The sequence below is a fragment of the Muscardinus avellanarius genome, assembly GCF_963383645.1.
Source record: "Muscardinus avellanarius genome assembly, chromosome: X".
NCBI lineage: Eukaryota > Metazoa > Chordata > Mammalia > Rodentia > Gliridae > Muscardinus > Muscardinus avellanarius.
In genome coordinates this window covers 45,918,690-45,932,903 of record NC_137792.1, presented here as the reverse complement: position 1 = coordinate 45,932,903, position 14,214 = coordinate 45,918,690, and the positions used below count along the sequence as shown (strand labels likewise).

Below are 14,214 nucleotides of genomic sequence, written 5' to 3'. Positions count from 1 at the left end.
AGCCCCGCTAGTCCCCAGGCGGCCGGGCCCCGCCCCTTTCTCAAGGCGGCGTCCCGCCCCGATGACGTCACACGGGAGCTGGCGCTCGCGCTTCCCGCCCCCACCGCGGTCACCTCGCACGCCCGGCCCTAGTAAGATGGCGTCGCGTTTGTCTCCTCAGCGCCACTCTCAATATGGCAGCTGTTTACCTCAGGTTTCTCCTCCCCTCGCCGCCTCAACTTCCTAGTTGTTTTGAATAAACTTTATTGACTACCCCGAATTGCCAGAGCACCGCCACCGGGCTTCTCCCGGCCACTTCGCGGGGCAGTCTCGGCCCTGGCGGTCGGTTCATCTCTTTCCTCGTCGCTGCGCTCGCGGCGCTCTCCGGCCAGCCCAGCGACGACGCCAGTCGGCCGTCCGCCTCCGGAACAGGCCGGAGCGGCCGGGCGGCGGGGAGCGGCGCGGAGGAGGCTGCCCTGAGCTCGGCTGGCAGCGGGCGCGCGCCAGCCCGCGGGTGGCCGGCGAGCCAGGTTCGCAGCTTGACGGTGACAATCCCAGAATGCGGCGCGCGCCGCCGGGGCCGGAACTGCCGGGAGAGCCTCCGCCGAGCCAGGCGCCGCGCCGCCCGGAGCGAAGCCGGCCGCCGGCGTGTCGCCCGGCAGAGCTCGGCGGGCAGTCCCTGCGGCTCGGGCAGGAGGCGGTCCCGTAGGGGTCGGGAGCGAGGACATTTGTGTCAGGTTTGGGGCGTGGAGAGGTTCCTGTCAGGCGGGGAGGCGTAGAGAGCTGCTCGTAAGTTTCGGGGGCTGCAGGCGGAGGCTGCTGTCAGTTTGAGGCGCTGGTGATTTCGGGGGAGCCCCGGGCACCCCTGGAGGGGGCGAGCAGCGTGAGGGCGCGGGTCAACCCGGCTGCGGGGAGCCCCTACGCGGGGCGATGGAGCCCTGACATCTGGGCGAGTGTGGAGACGGGGGATCTCGGGCGGGGAGATGTCGCGACTGACAGAAAGGCTCGCCTCAACTCTCCGGAAGCACCCCCAGAACTGTGATTTGAGTTGGGTGCCGAGTCCCTGTCTGCCGGGTTCCCGGGCGCTGGGGGGTGATTCGGGAGTGACCCGAGCGGACTTTCAGAGGGTCTACCCCGCCTCTGCTCGCTCCAGTTTTGGGGGGCGGGCGGGAGAGGGGTCTTTGCCCGAGGTCTCCCATCCTTTCTTACGCCGGGGTTTGCGTCATAATAAAAGGGAGCCGGGTGCCCTGGGAAACGGGAGGCTAGCAAGGACGGGGTTCAGTGAGGGATTAGAGAAGCTTCCTGAAAGGCTGCTGAGGTTTCCATGAAACCCGGAAAGAAGTTGTCTGAGTCCGGGGCCGCCAGGGTTCGGGGACGGGGACGGGGGCGGGGGCGGGGGCGGGGGGCCTGGGGGGCGGAGCGCGGAACGTTTTTTTCCCCCGTGAAAGAAATCCTCAAGGCCGGTGGACTTTCTCCGGTTGCCCCCTACAGCCGCGCCAGCTGTGTTGCATCCCGGCGGGCGGCGGTAACTCCCTGTTTGAGAAAGGAGGAGGGTTGGCGCCCAGGGGAGGAGACGGTAGGACCTGATACACTCTGTAAAAAAAGTGTTGTTTGTGCCCAGCCATCGTCCAGGGAGGACGTGCGCCGCCGCCTCTCGCCCCTCTAGAAGCCACGAACCTGACCGGCCGCAGAACGCTTGAAGGCCTGGCGAAGATGGCCTCGGTGCCTGTGTATTGCCTCTGTCGGCTGCCTTACGATGTGACCCGCTTCATGATCGAGTGTGACATGTGCCAGGACTGGTTTCATGGCAGGTACGGAGGGTGGGCCAGGCGGGACAGGGTGTGCAGTGGGCAGGTAGTATTGTCACTCTCCTTTTTCAGCTCAGTTTTAGATTCCTGCTTACAACTCCCCTCCCCCAATGAATTCCAGCCCCTTCTCAGACCTAGGTTTTTTTCATCCCTCCTTGTAGACAGACCAGGGCCTCTGACATTGCCCTCAGCCTTTTCTTTTTCTGTTCTGCTCTTTGTATGTCTTTGTATCCTTTTGAATAGATGTGTACATATCTCTCTCCATATATATATGAGATACATTATGTATCAAGTCTCTTCCTTTCTAGCTACAGAGTATATCATTTTTGTATTATGACGTTTGAGTTTTGCCCCAGACTCTGACTTTGGGGGAAGACAGTACTGAACTTTTGAGCTGAGTCCAATAAACATGGATTTCGTTGCATCTTGCTATCAAAGTAGCCTTGGGCAAGTTGTTTTGCCTCTATGGGCCTCATTGTCTTCACTTGTAAAATATATCAACTATATCCTTCCTTCTGTCCTGTCAAGCAGTTTGCATGCATTCGATCAATGGAGGCAGAAATGCAATAGTATTTACTTCTACACTATTTATCCACAGGACCATCCAACTGAATTGAATTGAGCAGAAAGGATATTGGGTAAAACAGTAGGAGTGAAACCACTAATGAATTGCCTTCAGTTAACCATGTGTGCACTTAGGCACCTGTCATGCAGAATTGCAGAGTGTGGAGAGAAATATTCTGCAGTATGTAGAATAAAACTGTCATGTTATTGAGATTTGAATCTTAGTCATGGAAAGACAACCATGAGGGGGATTTGTACACTGGAGTACAATAAAACAGTATATGGCACTCTCTTGCTGTATGCTAGATTTTAGAACCCTCAGTTGTCATTAGTTCCTTCCTGAGGAGCTATTTCTCTTATCATGCTCAAAGTCAAAGGTACTGGTTCTGCCCATATCCTGCCCTGAGTGGGGACTACCCTCATGTAGCACATGCAAATTCATATTTAACTGATTCTTATTGAATATTTACTGTGCTGTATGCTAGATGCAGAGCTTTGCTTACTGTCTCAGGTTTATTTTATTTTTTAGCAGCACTGGGGATGGAACCCATGGGCGTTCTACCTCCGAGCTATTACCCCAGCCCTATTTTTTATTCATTATTTTGAAACAGGGTCTCACTGAGTTGCAAAGGGTCCGAGTAGCTGCAGCTGTTCGGGAATTGCTGTCCTCCTATCTCAGCCTCCCAAACGTTGGGATCATAAACGTGTGCCACCATGCCCAGCCTCAGTTTTATTTATTTATTTATTTATTTATTTATTTATTTATTTATTGTGGTACTGGGGATGAAACTCATGGGAATTCTACCTGAGTGACACCTCCGGCCCTATTTTTCATTCTTTATTTTGAATCAGGGTCTCACTGGATTGCAAAGGGCATCACTAAGTAGCTGAGGCTGTCCACGAATGGCGAACCCCCTGTCTCAGCTTCCTAAATGCTGGGATTACAAGCTTGCTTCACAAGGCCTGGCCTCAAATTTATTTAAAAGGAGACAAACAGCCGGACGTGGTGGTGCATGCTTGTAATCCTAGCACTTGGGAGGCTGAGACAGGAGGATCATGCAGGTTCGAAGCCAACCTCAGCTACTTAGGCTCTCAGCAACTAAGTGAGACCCTGTTTCCAAATAAAGTATAAAATAAGTCTGGGAGTATAGCCTGGAGGTAGAAAGCCCCTGGGTTCCACCCTGAGTACCACAAAAAACAAACAAACAAACAAACAAACAAAACCATAGGATGGGATGGCACATACCTATAAGTGTAGTACTTGGGAGGCTAACCAAAGGATGGCAGGTTAGAGGCAAGTGTGTGGTAATTTAGACCCTCTTTCAAAATAAAAAACAAAGTCAGGTATGGTGGCTCATGCCTATAATCCTAGTACTTGGGAGTCTGAGACAGGAGGATTGCAGGTTTGAGGATACCCTCAACAAGTAGTAAGACTTGGTAACCCAGCAAGAACCTGTTTCAAAGTTTAAAAAAAGTAGGGCTGGGGGTGTAGCTTGGAGGTAGCATGCTCCTTGGTTCAATCCCCAGTACAATAATAAATAAGTAATAATAGATAGATAGGGCTGGAGGTGTAAGTCAGTGATAGACTGCCCCTGGGTTCAATCCTCAGTACTGCAAGAAAAGGAGAGGGCAAACCTAGAGGACAGAACTTTTTTTCTCTGGAAGTAAGTGACAATTAAAATGTTTTTCAGGATTCCTCATTATTTTGGCTAGTGCTGTTCAGGTCGCTCCAAAGCTTCAAATTCTTCTTTCAGTGTTCCTTTGCAGAATAAAATTTAGTCTCCTTTGTGTGCCAGACAAGACTTTTTGTGATCTACTTGTTCAATCTCATTTCCCACCACTCCTCTTCCCTTATTCTTTCTTTCCTAGCAAAACTGACCTATCGAGCTGGGCGTGGTGGCACACGCTTGTAATCCCAGCATTTGGGAGGCTGAGACCAGAGGATCGCAGTTTGTGGACAGCCTCAGGTATTTAGTGAGGCCTTCCGCAACTCAGTGAAACCCTGTTTCAAAATAAAGAATAAAAAATTGAGCAGGGGGTGTAGCTTGGAGGTCAAATGCCTCTGGGTTCCATCCCCAGACCCGCAAAAACAAACAAACAAAAACAACCTAAAAAACTGAACTACCTATAATTCTAGGAAAATGTTATAATCCTTATGCCTCTTTTCTTTGTATATGTTATTCCCACTAATGTCCTCCCCTTTACAACTCACAGAATAACTTCTTGGTAAAAGGCCTGCTTCCTCAGGGTTCTTACTGCATTAAAAAAATGACTTCATATATTTATAAATGTTTGTGCCACTTCTTAGCCAAGCTCTCTAAGAGCTGAGATGTCATCTTTTCATTTTTGATATTCCCAGATCTTGGGTCAATTCTAAACATGCAATAGATGGTGTGTGTGTGTGTGTGTGTGTGTGTGTGTGTGTGTGTGTGTGTGTGTGTTTATGTTTAGTACTGGGAATTGAACCCAGGGCATTCTACCTCTGAGCTACACCCCCAGCTCTATCTTTCATTCTCTTTTTTTTTTTTCAGTCCTGGGGTTTGAACTCCAGGGCATTCTATCTTTGAGCTACAACCCCAGCCTTCTTTTTTTATTCTTTGTGTGTGTGTGTGTGTGTGTGTGTGTGTGTGTGTGTGTGGTACTGGGGGTGGAACTCAGGGGCTTTTCTACCTCTGGGCTATCTTCCCAGACCTCTTTTATACTTTATTTGGAAACAGGGTCTCACTAAGTTTCCCAGAGCCTCACTCAGTGTCTGAGGCTGGCTTTGAACCTATATGCTCCTGTCTCAGCCTCCCAAGCGCTGGGATTACAAGCCTGTGCCGCCATGCTTTTATTCTTTATTTTGGAGCAAGGTTTCACTGAATTGTGGAGGGCCTCACTAAGTAGTTGAGACTGGCTGCAAAACTGTGGTCCTCCTGTCTCAGTATCCCAAGTACTGGGATTACAAACTTGTACCATCACACCCGGCTCCTCCAGCTCTATTTTATTTTGAAACAGGGGAGTTGCTGTGACTGTCTTTGAGCCTGAAATCCTATTGCAGCCTCCCAAGTACTAGGATTATAGATGTATACCACCATGCCCAGCTATGAGTATATTTTGAGTGAACGAAATCAATGAGTATGAGAAAGCTATTGGCTGTGGCCTTTAGATTAGATGAATACAAAATGTGTATAGATTCAGACCTGCAAAACAGGAGATCCCAATTTTGTACTCTAAAAACATGAATCTTCCTGGGTGCTTGCTGTGTGCCAGACTACCTGACAAGAATTTTGCATAAATTATCTAAACCCAACCCTGAAAATTAGATTAAAAAATAATGTTTTGAAATTTTTCCTTGGGAGGCTGAGACAGGAGGGTTGCAGGTTTGCAGCCAGTCTTAGCAACTTAGCAAGGCCCTCTGCAACTTAGTGAGACCCTATTTCAAAATGAAGAATAAAAAAATGGGCTGAGGCTGGGCCTGGTGGAACACTCTTGTAATCCCAGCATTTGGGACGCAGAGACTGGAGGATCGCGGTTTGTGGACAGCCTCAGCTAATTAGCAAGGCCCTTTGCAATTCAGTGAGACTCTGTTTCAAAAAATAAAAAAGACTGTTGGGCGTGGTGGCGCACACTTGTAATCACCGCACTTGGGAGGCTGAGTTAGGAGGATCGCAGAGGTTCGAAGCCAGCCTCAGCTACTTAGTGAGGCTCTCAGCAACTTAGTGAGACCCTGTTTCCAAATAAAATATAAAATAGGTCTGGGAGTATAGCCTGGAAGTAGAAAGCCTCAGGGTTCTATTCCCAGTACCACCAAAAATAAATACATAAATAAATAAATAAATAATAAAAAAGACTAAGAAATAGGGCTGTCAGTGCAGCTCGGAGGAAGAATGGCCTTGTATTTCATCCCCAGTACTGGAAAAAAAGTGGGGTTGGGGGTGTAGCTTGTAGGTAGAATGCCCCTCTGTTCAATTTCTACTACCGCTAAAAGAAGTCTTTCCTGATTTTATAGGTAAGGCATGCTCATTGTAGAAAATAAATAAAAAGATTGTAAAGGAAATGAAAGTCAACAGTGAGGCTGTTTGTCTGGCCCAATGCACTGTTAAATTTTTTGTTACATTAACTCTTAGAATGGGATTGTATTATACCATTTTGTAACCTGTCTTGTATTATTCCTTCCTAACATGATAGTGTAGGTATTTGCCATGTTGTTAAATATTCATCTTAATCTGATTTCTAATATCTCATTATATGTCACTAGTTACTTGGTCATTTCCTTCATGATTGTACATTTATATAATTTGTACTTTTTATATGAAAGAAACCAATTTGTTTTTATCTCTTTTGCTTCTTCTATGGGTTTCCAGAGAACAAGGAAGCTAGCTGAGAATCAGGTCTTTGGTGGGCGGCTGCTCTTGCTTACTCAGTGCATTGCTCACTCCCTCTCTCCTTCTCCCTCCCTCCCCTTCTCTCTCTTTCTCCTTCCCTCTCTGACACACACACACACACACACACACACACACACACACACACAAACACAAACACACCTCAGGATCACAGTACTCCATTTAAATTTATACTTCAACACAATTGAAAATTACTAAATATTGTGGCTTTTTCATGATTGCTCACAATAATTAACCCCACACATTTTAAATCCACAAATGCCTTAGAGGTAATGATAGAAATATGTTCACATGTTTGATAGATTTCTTGAAGTCTCTTTAGGGATTATGGTGTGTAATGCCATGTTACTACCTGGAAAGATTTTAGCAAGGGAAGCAACTGTCCCATTTTGCTGATGAGAATCTGGAACTCATGGAGATTAAGTGACTTTCTGAGAATCATTGCTATACATTGATAGAGAAAACTAGTTGTCAAGTATTTATCAATGTCTGACGTTTTGACAAAAACATTTCTCCCTTAAGGAGAAAATATTCTAGAGAAAAGGCCACTGATTTCAGATGTGGGTTCAAATTCTTTTGTGTGGTACTGGGGATGGAATCCAGGGGCATTCTACCTCAAGCTACACCCAGCCTTATTTTTTATTCTTTATTTTGAAAGAGGGTCTCACTCACTTGCAAAGGATCTCACTGAGAAGCTGAGGCTGTCTGCAAACCACAGTCCTCTTGTCTCAGCCTCCCAAATGCTGGGATTACAAGTATGTACCACCATGCCCAGTTGGGTTCAAATTCTGACTTTGTTTCTTACAAGAAAAGTATTTTATCTGTTAGGACTCAGGTTCCCTGAGAAAGGTTATGGTGCTTTAAAATGAAATGATTATAGCTACCATTTATTGAGTACCAGCTAATGTGCCACTTGCTGCGCTAAGTGCTTTGCCTGTTATTTTAATTCTTTTTATAATTTTATTTATTTGTGGCACTAGGGATTGAACCCAGAGGCAGTTTATCCCCAAGCTACACCCTAAGCCCTATTTTATTATTTATTTTGAAACACTGTCTCATTCCTTGCTGAGGCTGTCCTCCTACCTGCGATCCTCCTGTCTCAGTTTCCCAAATACTTAAAAGCGTACGCCACCATACCTGGCTTTTTTGTAGTTTTAAAATTATAAATTCTATGTAGTACTAGGACAATTAAGACTGTCTTTTTTAGCTGGCATTAGTTTAGCAAGGCTCTAAGCAATTTAGGGAGACTGTTTCAAAACAAAAGATAAACAATGTACCAATAAATGTATTAAAAATAAAAAAAGGCCTAAGGGTGTAGCCCAGAGTTAAGATACCCTCTGGATTCAAGCCTTAGTAAAACACACACACACACACACACACACACACACACACACACACACACTTGATAAGTTGTGGTAGTTCAGAATTTGCAGTGGATTGATATATTTCTTATAGTTGTCAAATGTATGATTATATAGTTATTCATAGTATACCCTTAGTGTCCTTTTAATATCTGCATGCTCTGTCCTGATATCATGTTTCTTTTTTTTTGTTGTACTAGGGATTTAACTTATGGACATTCTACCTCTGAGCTACACCCCCAGCCCGATTTTATTTTTTTTATTTTGAAACAGGGTCACCAGGCATGGTGGTGCACAATTATAATCCCTGTGCTTGGGAGGCTGAGACAGGAGGATCACACAGGTTTGAAGCCAGTCTCAGCTACTTAGTGAGGCACTCAGCAACCCTGTTTCCAATTAAAATATAAAATAGGTCTGGGAGTATAGCCCAGAGGTAGAAAGCCTCTAGGTTCACCCCTAGTACCACCAAAACAAAACAAAACAAAACAAAAAACCAGGGTCTCTAGGTTGATGAGAGTCTCACTGCTTGCTGAGGCTGTCCTTGAACCTGCGATCTTCCCGTCTCAGCCTTCCAAATACTGGGTTTACAGGTATGTGCCACCTATAAACATATCCAGCTCTGATATCATGTTTCTGATATTAAAAATTTGTGTGTTTTTGTCAGAATTACTATGGGTGTGTCTGTTTTATTTTTTCTAATTTATCTTTTAATTTTAATTAACACATCTTTCAAAGTACTTTTTTGTTTTTTTGGCTTTCCATATTGTTTTTCTATTTCTTGTTGATTTCAAACACTATTATTTTCCTCCTGCTTCAGATTCATTTTTCTCTTTAGTTTCTTGGGGTGGGAGGTTAGATTATTGATTTGATGGGTTTATTCTTTCCTAATATAAGCATTTAGTACTAGAAATTTCCCTTTCAATATTAATTTAGCTTTATCCCCAAAATTTTGATATATTTTCCTTTTTATGTAGTTCAATGCATTTTAAAATTTTGCCTGGTGGCCTTTGTCCCATGAATTATATAGACATGTGTTTAGTTTCCAAGTATTTGTAGAATTTCCTGTTATTGTTCTGTTATTGATTTCTAGTTTGGTTCCATAGTTGTTAGAGAATATACTCTGTATGATTTCATTTTTCTTGTTTATTGAGATTTGTCTTATGGCCCAGGAAATATATAGTGTATCTTGGTACATCTTTCGTGATCAATTTATACTCTACCATTGTTAAGTGGAGTATTCTATAAATGTTTTTTAATGACTGTTGGTTGATGGTATTGTTGAATTCTTCTCTATTCTTCCTGATTTTCTATTTAGTCATTCAATAAGTTGTTGAGAGGTAGGAGTTGAAATATCCAACTGTAATTGTGGATTTGTCTGTTTGTCTTAAGATTACTATGTCTTGGTGGATTGAACCTTTCATCATTATTTAATATCCTTCCCTGTCTCTTATATTTTTTTGCATTGAAGTCTACTTTATCTGATAATATAGACACTCTTGCCTTCTTTTGATTAAGGGTTGCGTAGTTTATATTTTTCATCCTTTTACTTTCTTTTTTTGAAGTGGAGGGGATTGAACCAAGCGTCTTTTGTGTGCTAGCCAAGCGCTTTACCAGTGGTATATACAACCAGCTCTTTTGCTTTTATGTCTATTCCACTTACATATTATATATCTAATGAGTGTCTTATAGACAGCATATAGTTTAATATTATCCACTTTGCTGGTCTCTTTTAATTGGTATATTTAAACAATTTATACTTAATGCAGTTATTGATAAGGCTTAAATCTGTCATTAAAAAATTTTCCAGGCTGGGTGTGGTGGCGCAAGCTTGTAATCCCAGCATTCGGGAGGCTGAGACTGGAGGATCGCGGTTCGCGGACAGCCACAGCTACTACTTAGTGAGACCCTCTGCAACTTAGTGAGACCCTGTTTCAAAATAAAATAATTAAAAAATAGGTGTAGCTCAGAGGTTGAATGCCCCTGGGTTCCATCCCTAGACCCGCAAAAAAAAAAAAAAAAAAAAAATCTAGCCAGGCATGGTTGTACATGCTTGTAATCCCAGCATTTGGGAGGCTGAGACAGGAGGATCACTGTTCGCGGACAGCCTCAGCTACTTAAGTGAGGTCCTTTGCAACTCAGACCCTGTTTCAAAATAAAGAATAAAAAATAGGGCTAGGGGTGTAGCTTGGAGATAGAATGCCCCTGGGTTCCATCCCTAGTACCACAAAAATAATTTCCTTTTCTCCTCTCTGTTTCTTGTCCCTCTGTTTTATTTTTTTACTTTTTTTTTGTAGTACTGGGGGTCAAACCCAGGGGCACATTATCACTGAGGTACATCCCCAGCCCTTTTTATTTTTTATTTTTAATTTTTCATTAATTTATTTTTTCGGTACTGGGGATGGAACCTAGGGACACTGTACCTCCAAACTTCACCCCCAGCCCTATTTTTTAGTCTTTTTAATTTTTGAAACAGTCTCACTGAGTTGCAAAGATCTTGCTAATTAGCTGAGGCCTTCTGTGAACTGCGATCTTCAGGTCTCAATATCCTGAATGCTGGAATTACAAGTATGCGCCACCACACCTGGCTCTTTATTTTATTTTATTTTTTGTGGTACTGGGGGTGGAACCCAGGGGCTTTCTACCTCTGAGGCTATACTCCCAGACCTATTTTATACTTTATATTCGGAAATAGGGGCTCACTAAGTTGCTGAGAGCCTCACTAAGTAGCTGAGGCTGGCTTCGAACCTGTGTGAATCTCCTGTCTCAATCTCCCAAGTGCTGGGATTATAAGCGTGTGCCACCACGCCTGGCTCTGGCTCTTTATTTTTTATTTTGAGACAGGGTCTTGCCAAGTTTCCCAGACTGGACTTGAACTTGTAAACTTCCTGCCTCAGCTTCCTGGGTCCCTGGGAGTGTAGGTGTGCAATACAGTGCCAGGCCTTTGCCTCTGCTCTTTTTTCTGCCTTCTTGTGGGTTACTTACATCTTTTTTTACAATTTCACTTGGCTTTATCCATAGTGTTTTCCATTGTATCTTTTTATATAGATTTTTCAGTATTTTCTCTAGATATTACTTTATACATATACAACTTAATCACAGTCAACTAATGTTTACATTTTCTTACTTTGAAGAGTAGAAACTTTCTTCTTAAATCCTTTACATTCTTTTATTTATAGCATTTTATTTTATAGATTTTATTTTATAGATTTTATTATTTTTCTACATACATAGAGAACCATATCAGATAGTGTCACAGTTTTTGCTTCAACCATCAAACATGATTTAGAAAACTCAAAAGAAGGAAAGGAAATTGTATTTACACCAATTTTCTTTTTTTCTTTTTCTCTTTTACTTCCCGATGTTCTGAATCCTTTTAATCATTTCCTTTCTGTAGAGATTTTTCTTTTCAAATTATTTTAGGATAAATCTATAAGCAGCAAATATTTTTAGTTTTCCTTTGTCTGAGGACATCTTGATTTTTTTAAAATTCCCAGAGGATCTTTTCATTTTATATCGAATTCTGAATTTCCAGTTCTTTTCTTCCAGCACCTGAAAACTGTGATACTTCTTCCTTTTGGCCTCTATGGTTCCTTTTTCCTTTCTTTTTTTTCTTGTGTGTGTGACTAGGGATTAAACCCAGGGGGATTCTACTTTTGAGATATACCCCCAGCCCTATTTTGTTATTCATTATTTTTTATTTATTTATATATTTTGCAGTACTCTGAATGGAACCCAGGAGCATTCTACCTCCAAGCTACACTAAGTAGCTGAGGCTGGCCACAAACCTGCGATCCTCCTATCTTAGCCTCTCAAGTACTGGGATTACAAGTGTGCGTCACCATGCCTGGCTTTATTCTTTTTAAAAATTTTTATAGTACTAGGGGGTCGGACCCAGGGACTTTGTACCTCCAGGCTACACCCCCAGCCCCATTTTATATTTTATTTGGAAATAGGGTCTCATTGAGTTGCTGAGAGCCTCACTAAGTAGCTGAGGTAGGATTTGAACCTGTGCAATCCTCCTGTCTCAGCTTCCCAAGAGCGAGGATTACAAGCGTGCGCTACTACGCCCGGCTCTGACTTTATTCTTTATTTTTGAAATGGGGTCTCACTAAGTTGTGGAGGGCCTCACTAAGTAGTTGATGCTGGCTGCGAATCAATGGTCCTCCTGTCTCAGCCTCCCAAGTACTGGAATTACAAGTATGGGCCACTATGACTGGCTGACCTCCATGGTTTCTAAGTGAGAAGTCATTTGTTTGAATGGGTATTCTTTAGGCAATATGTCATTTCTCTCTCACTATTTTCCTTTTTTTCAGTACTGGGAATTGAACTCAGAGGCATTCTACCTCTGATCTATACCCCTAGCCCTATTTTTTATACTTTATTTTAAGCAGGGTTTCACTAAGTTGCAGGGGCCTTACTAAGTAGCTGAGGCTGGCTGAGAACTTACGATCCTCCTGTCTCAGCCTCCCAAGTACTGGGATTACAAACTTGAGCCACCACCCTGGGCCTCTTTCACTACTTTCATTATTTTCCTTTTCCTTTTTATTTTAGGATTTTAATCCATGTCTCTCTGTGGAATGGGGAGTGTTTTCGTCTTTTGTTATAGTTCTATAGTTCCTGGGGCACTGTACATTTTTGAGGGGAGTGCTGTGGATTGACCCCAGGCCTTTACATATGTTAGAAAAGTTCTCTACCCCTGAGTTATATCCCTAACTTTTTAAATCTATTTTTTAAATCTATTTTTAAATGCATTTTTTAAATCTATGTTTTGTGTTCAGATTGGGTAATTTCTTTTTTTTCTTTTTTTTCTTTTTATTTTTTTAATTTTAATTAAAAAAATTTTTTTTATTGGTGCACTGTATTCATACATTCTATTTTCAAATTTACAGATTAGTTCCTCAGCCATCTCTATTCTGTTGAGCTCATCCAATGAATTTTCTCTCAAGTTTCTATATTTTTCAAATCTAAAAGTTTTGGTTTTTGTATCTTCAATTTCTTTGCATAGACTTTCTGTTTATGTTTTGGCTCTTCTACTTATTTCTGTCATGTTTATAATTGCTCATTGAAGCATTTTTCTGATGATGCCTTTAAAATCCTTGTCAAGTAATTCTGACATTTGTGTCATCTTGAATGTTGACATCTGTTGATTTTCTCTTCTCATTCCAGTTGTGATTTCTCTAGTTCTTGATATGATGAATGATTATTGTAATAGCCTGGATATTTCAGTTCTTGTATTATGAGACTATGGATCTTACTTAAAATTTCTGGCTTGATGTGGTGGTACATGCTTGTAACGCCAGTACTTGGGAGGCTGACGCAGGAGGATCACAGGATTATGGCTAGCCTCAGCAACTTAGTGAGGTCCTCTACAACTTAGTGAGACCCTGTTTCAAAATAAACAATAAAAAATAGAGCTCAGAATGTAGCTCAGAGGTAGAATGCCCCTGGGTTCAATACTTAATGCAATAAAAAATTTCTGTTTTTGTAAGCCCTTTTGACACTGCACAGATTGTCAGTGGTAGGTAGAAGGTACTACTTTATTACTGCCATGTAGGAATGGAAATCTAGATTTCCTACTTGGTTTCTGTTGGCATCCATCTGGTAGATGGTTGAATCCTATCATCCCTAGATCTGTCTTCTTTTATCTGCCTTTCAGAGTTTTATTATCTTTGCAGTCTAAATGATATCCAAAGATTTTAGCTATACTTAGTGGGCAAAAAGGGAGAAGAGTATCTAGTCCATGTTGTTCCAGAACCAGACAGATCCAACTAATCTTTACAGTAGCTCTATTGGGCTATCAGTTTCCCTCCATTGAGGTTAAATAACTTTCCCTAAACTACATATCCAGTTAGCTACCATACCACAAGTCAAAATTCTGGGTCTTGTGTACTCTTGTTGTAGAATACAGTACCATAAACAGTATAAACTATTGTTCAGGTTAAGTTGTTGAAAGTTGTGGAAGATAGAACCAGGTGTGGTGGTACATTCCTGTAATTCTAGTACTTGGGAGGTCGAGACAGGAGGATTGCAGATTTGAAGCCAGACAGCAATTTAGAGAGACTCTGTTTAAAAAAATTAAAAGTATTGAGGGTATAGTTGGGGGTAGAATGCTCATGT

The 14,214-nt window shown here is 42.6% G+C and overlaps 1 protein-coding gene across 2 annotated transcripts in view; it reads left to right on the top strand.

The window, feature by feature from the left end:
- Positions 1-1,605: 1,605 nt before the first annotated feature.
- Positions 1,606-14,214, top strand: part of PHF8 (PHD finger protein 8) — a gene marked incomplete at both ends in the record, with an annotated part of 115,353 nt that continues 102,744 nt past the window's right edge. Inside the window, one exon of one of the 2 annotated variants that reach the window (XM_080719622.1) lies at positions 1,606-1,790. In XM_080719622.1, coding sequence (XP_080575748.1) covers positions 1,693-1,790 — 98 coding nt within the window. The remainder of the gene's footprint in view (positions 1,791-14,214) is intronic. The other variant, XM_080719621.1, reaches the window with a different exon arrangement.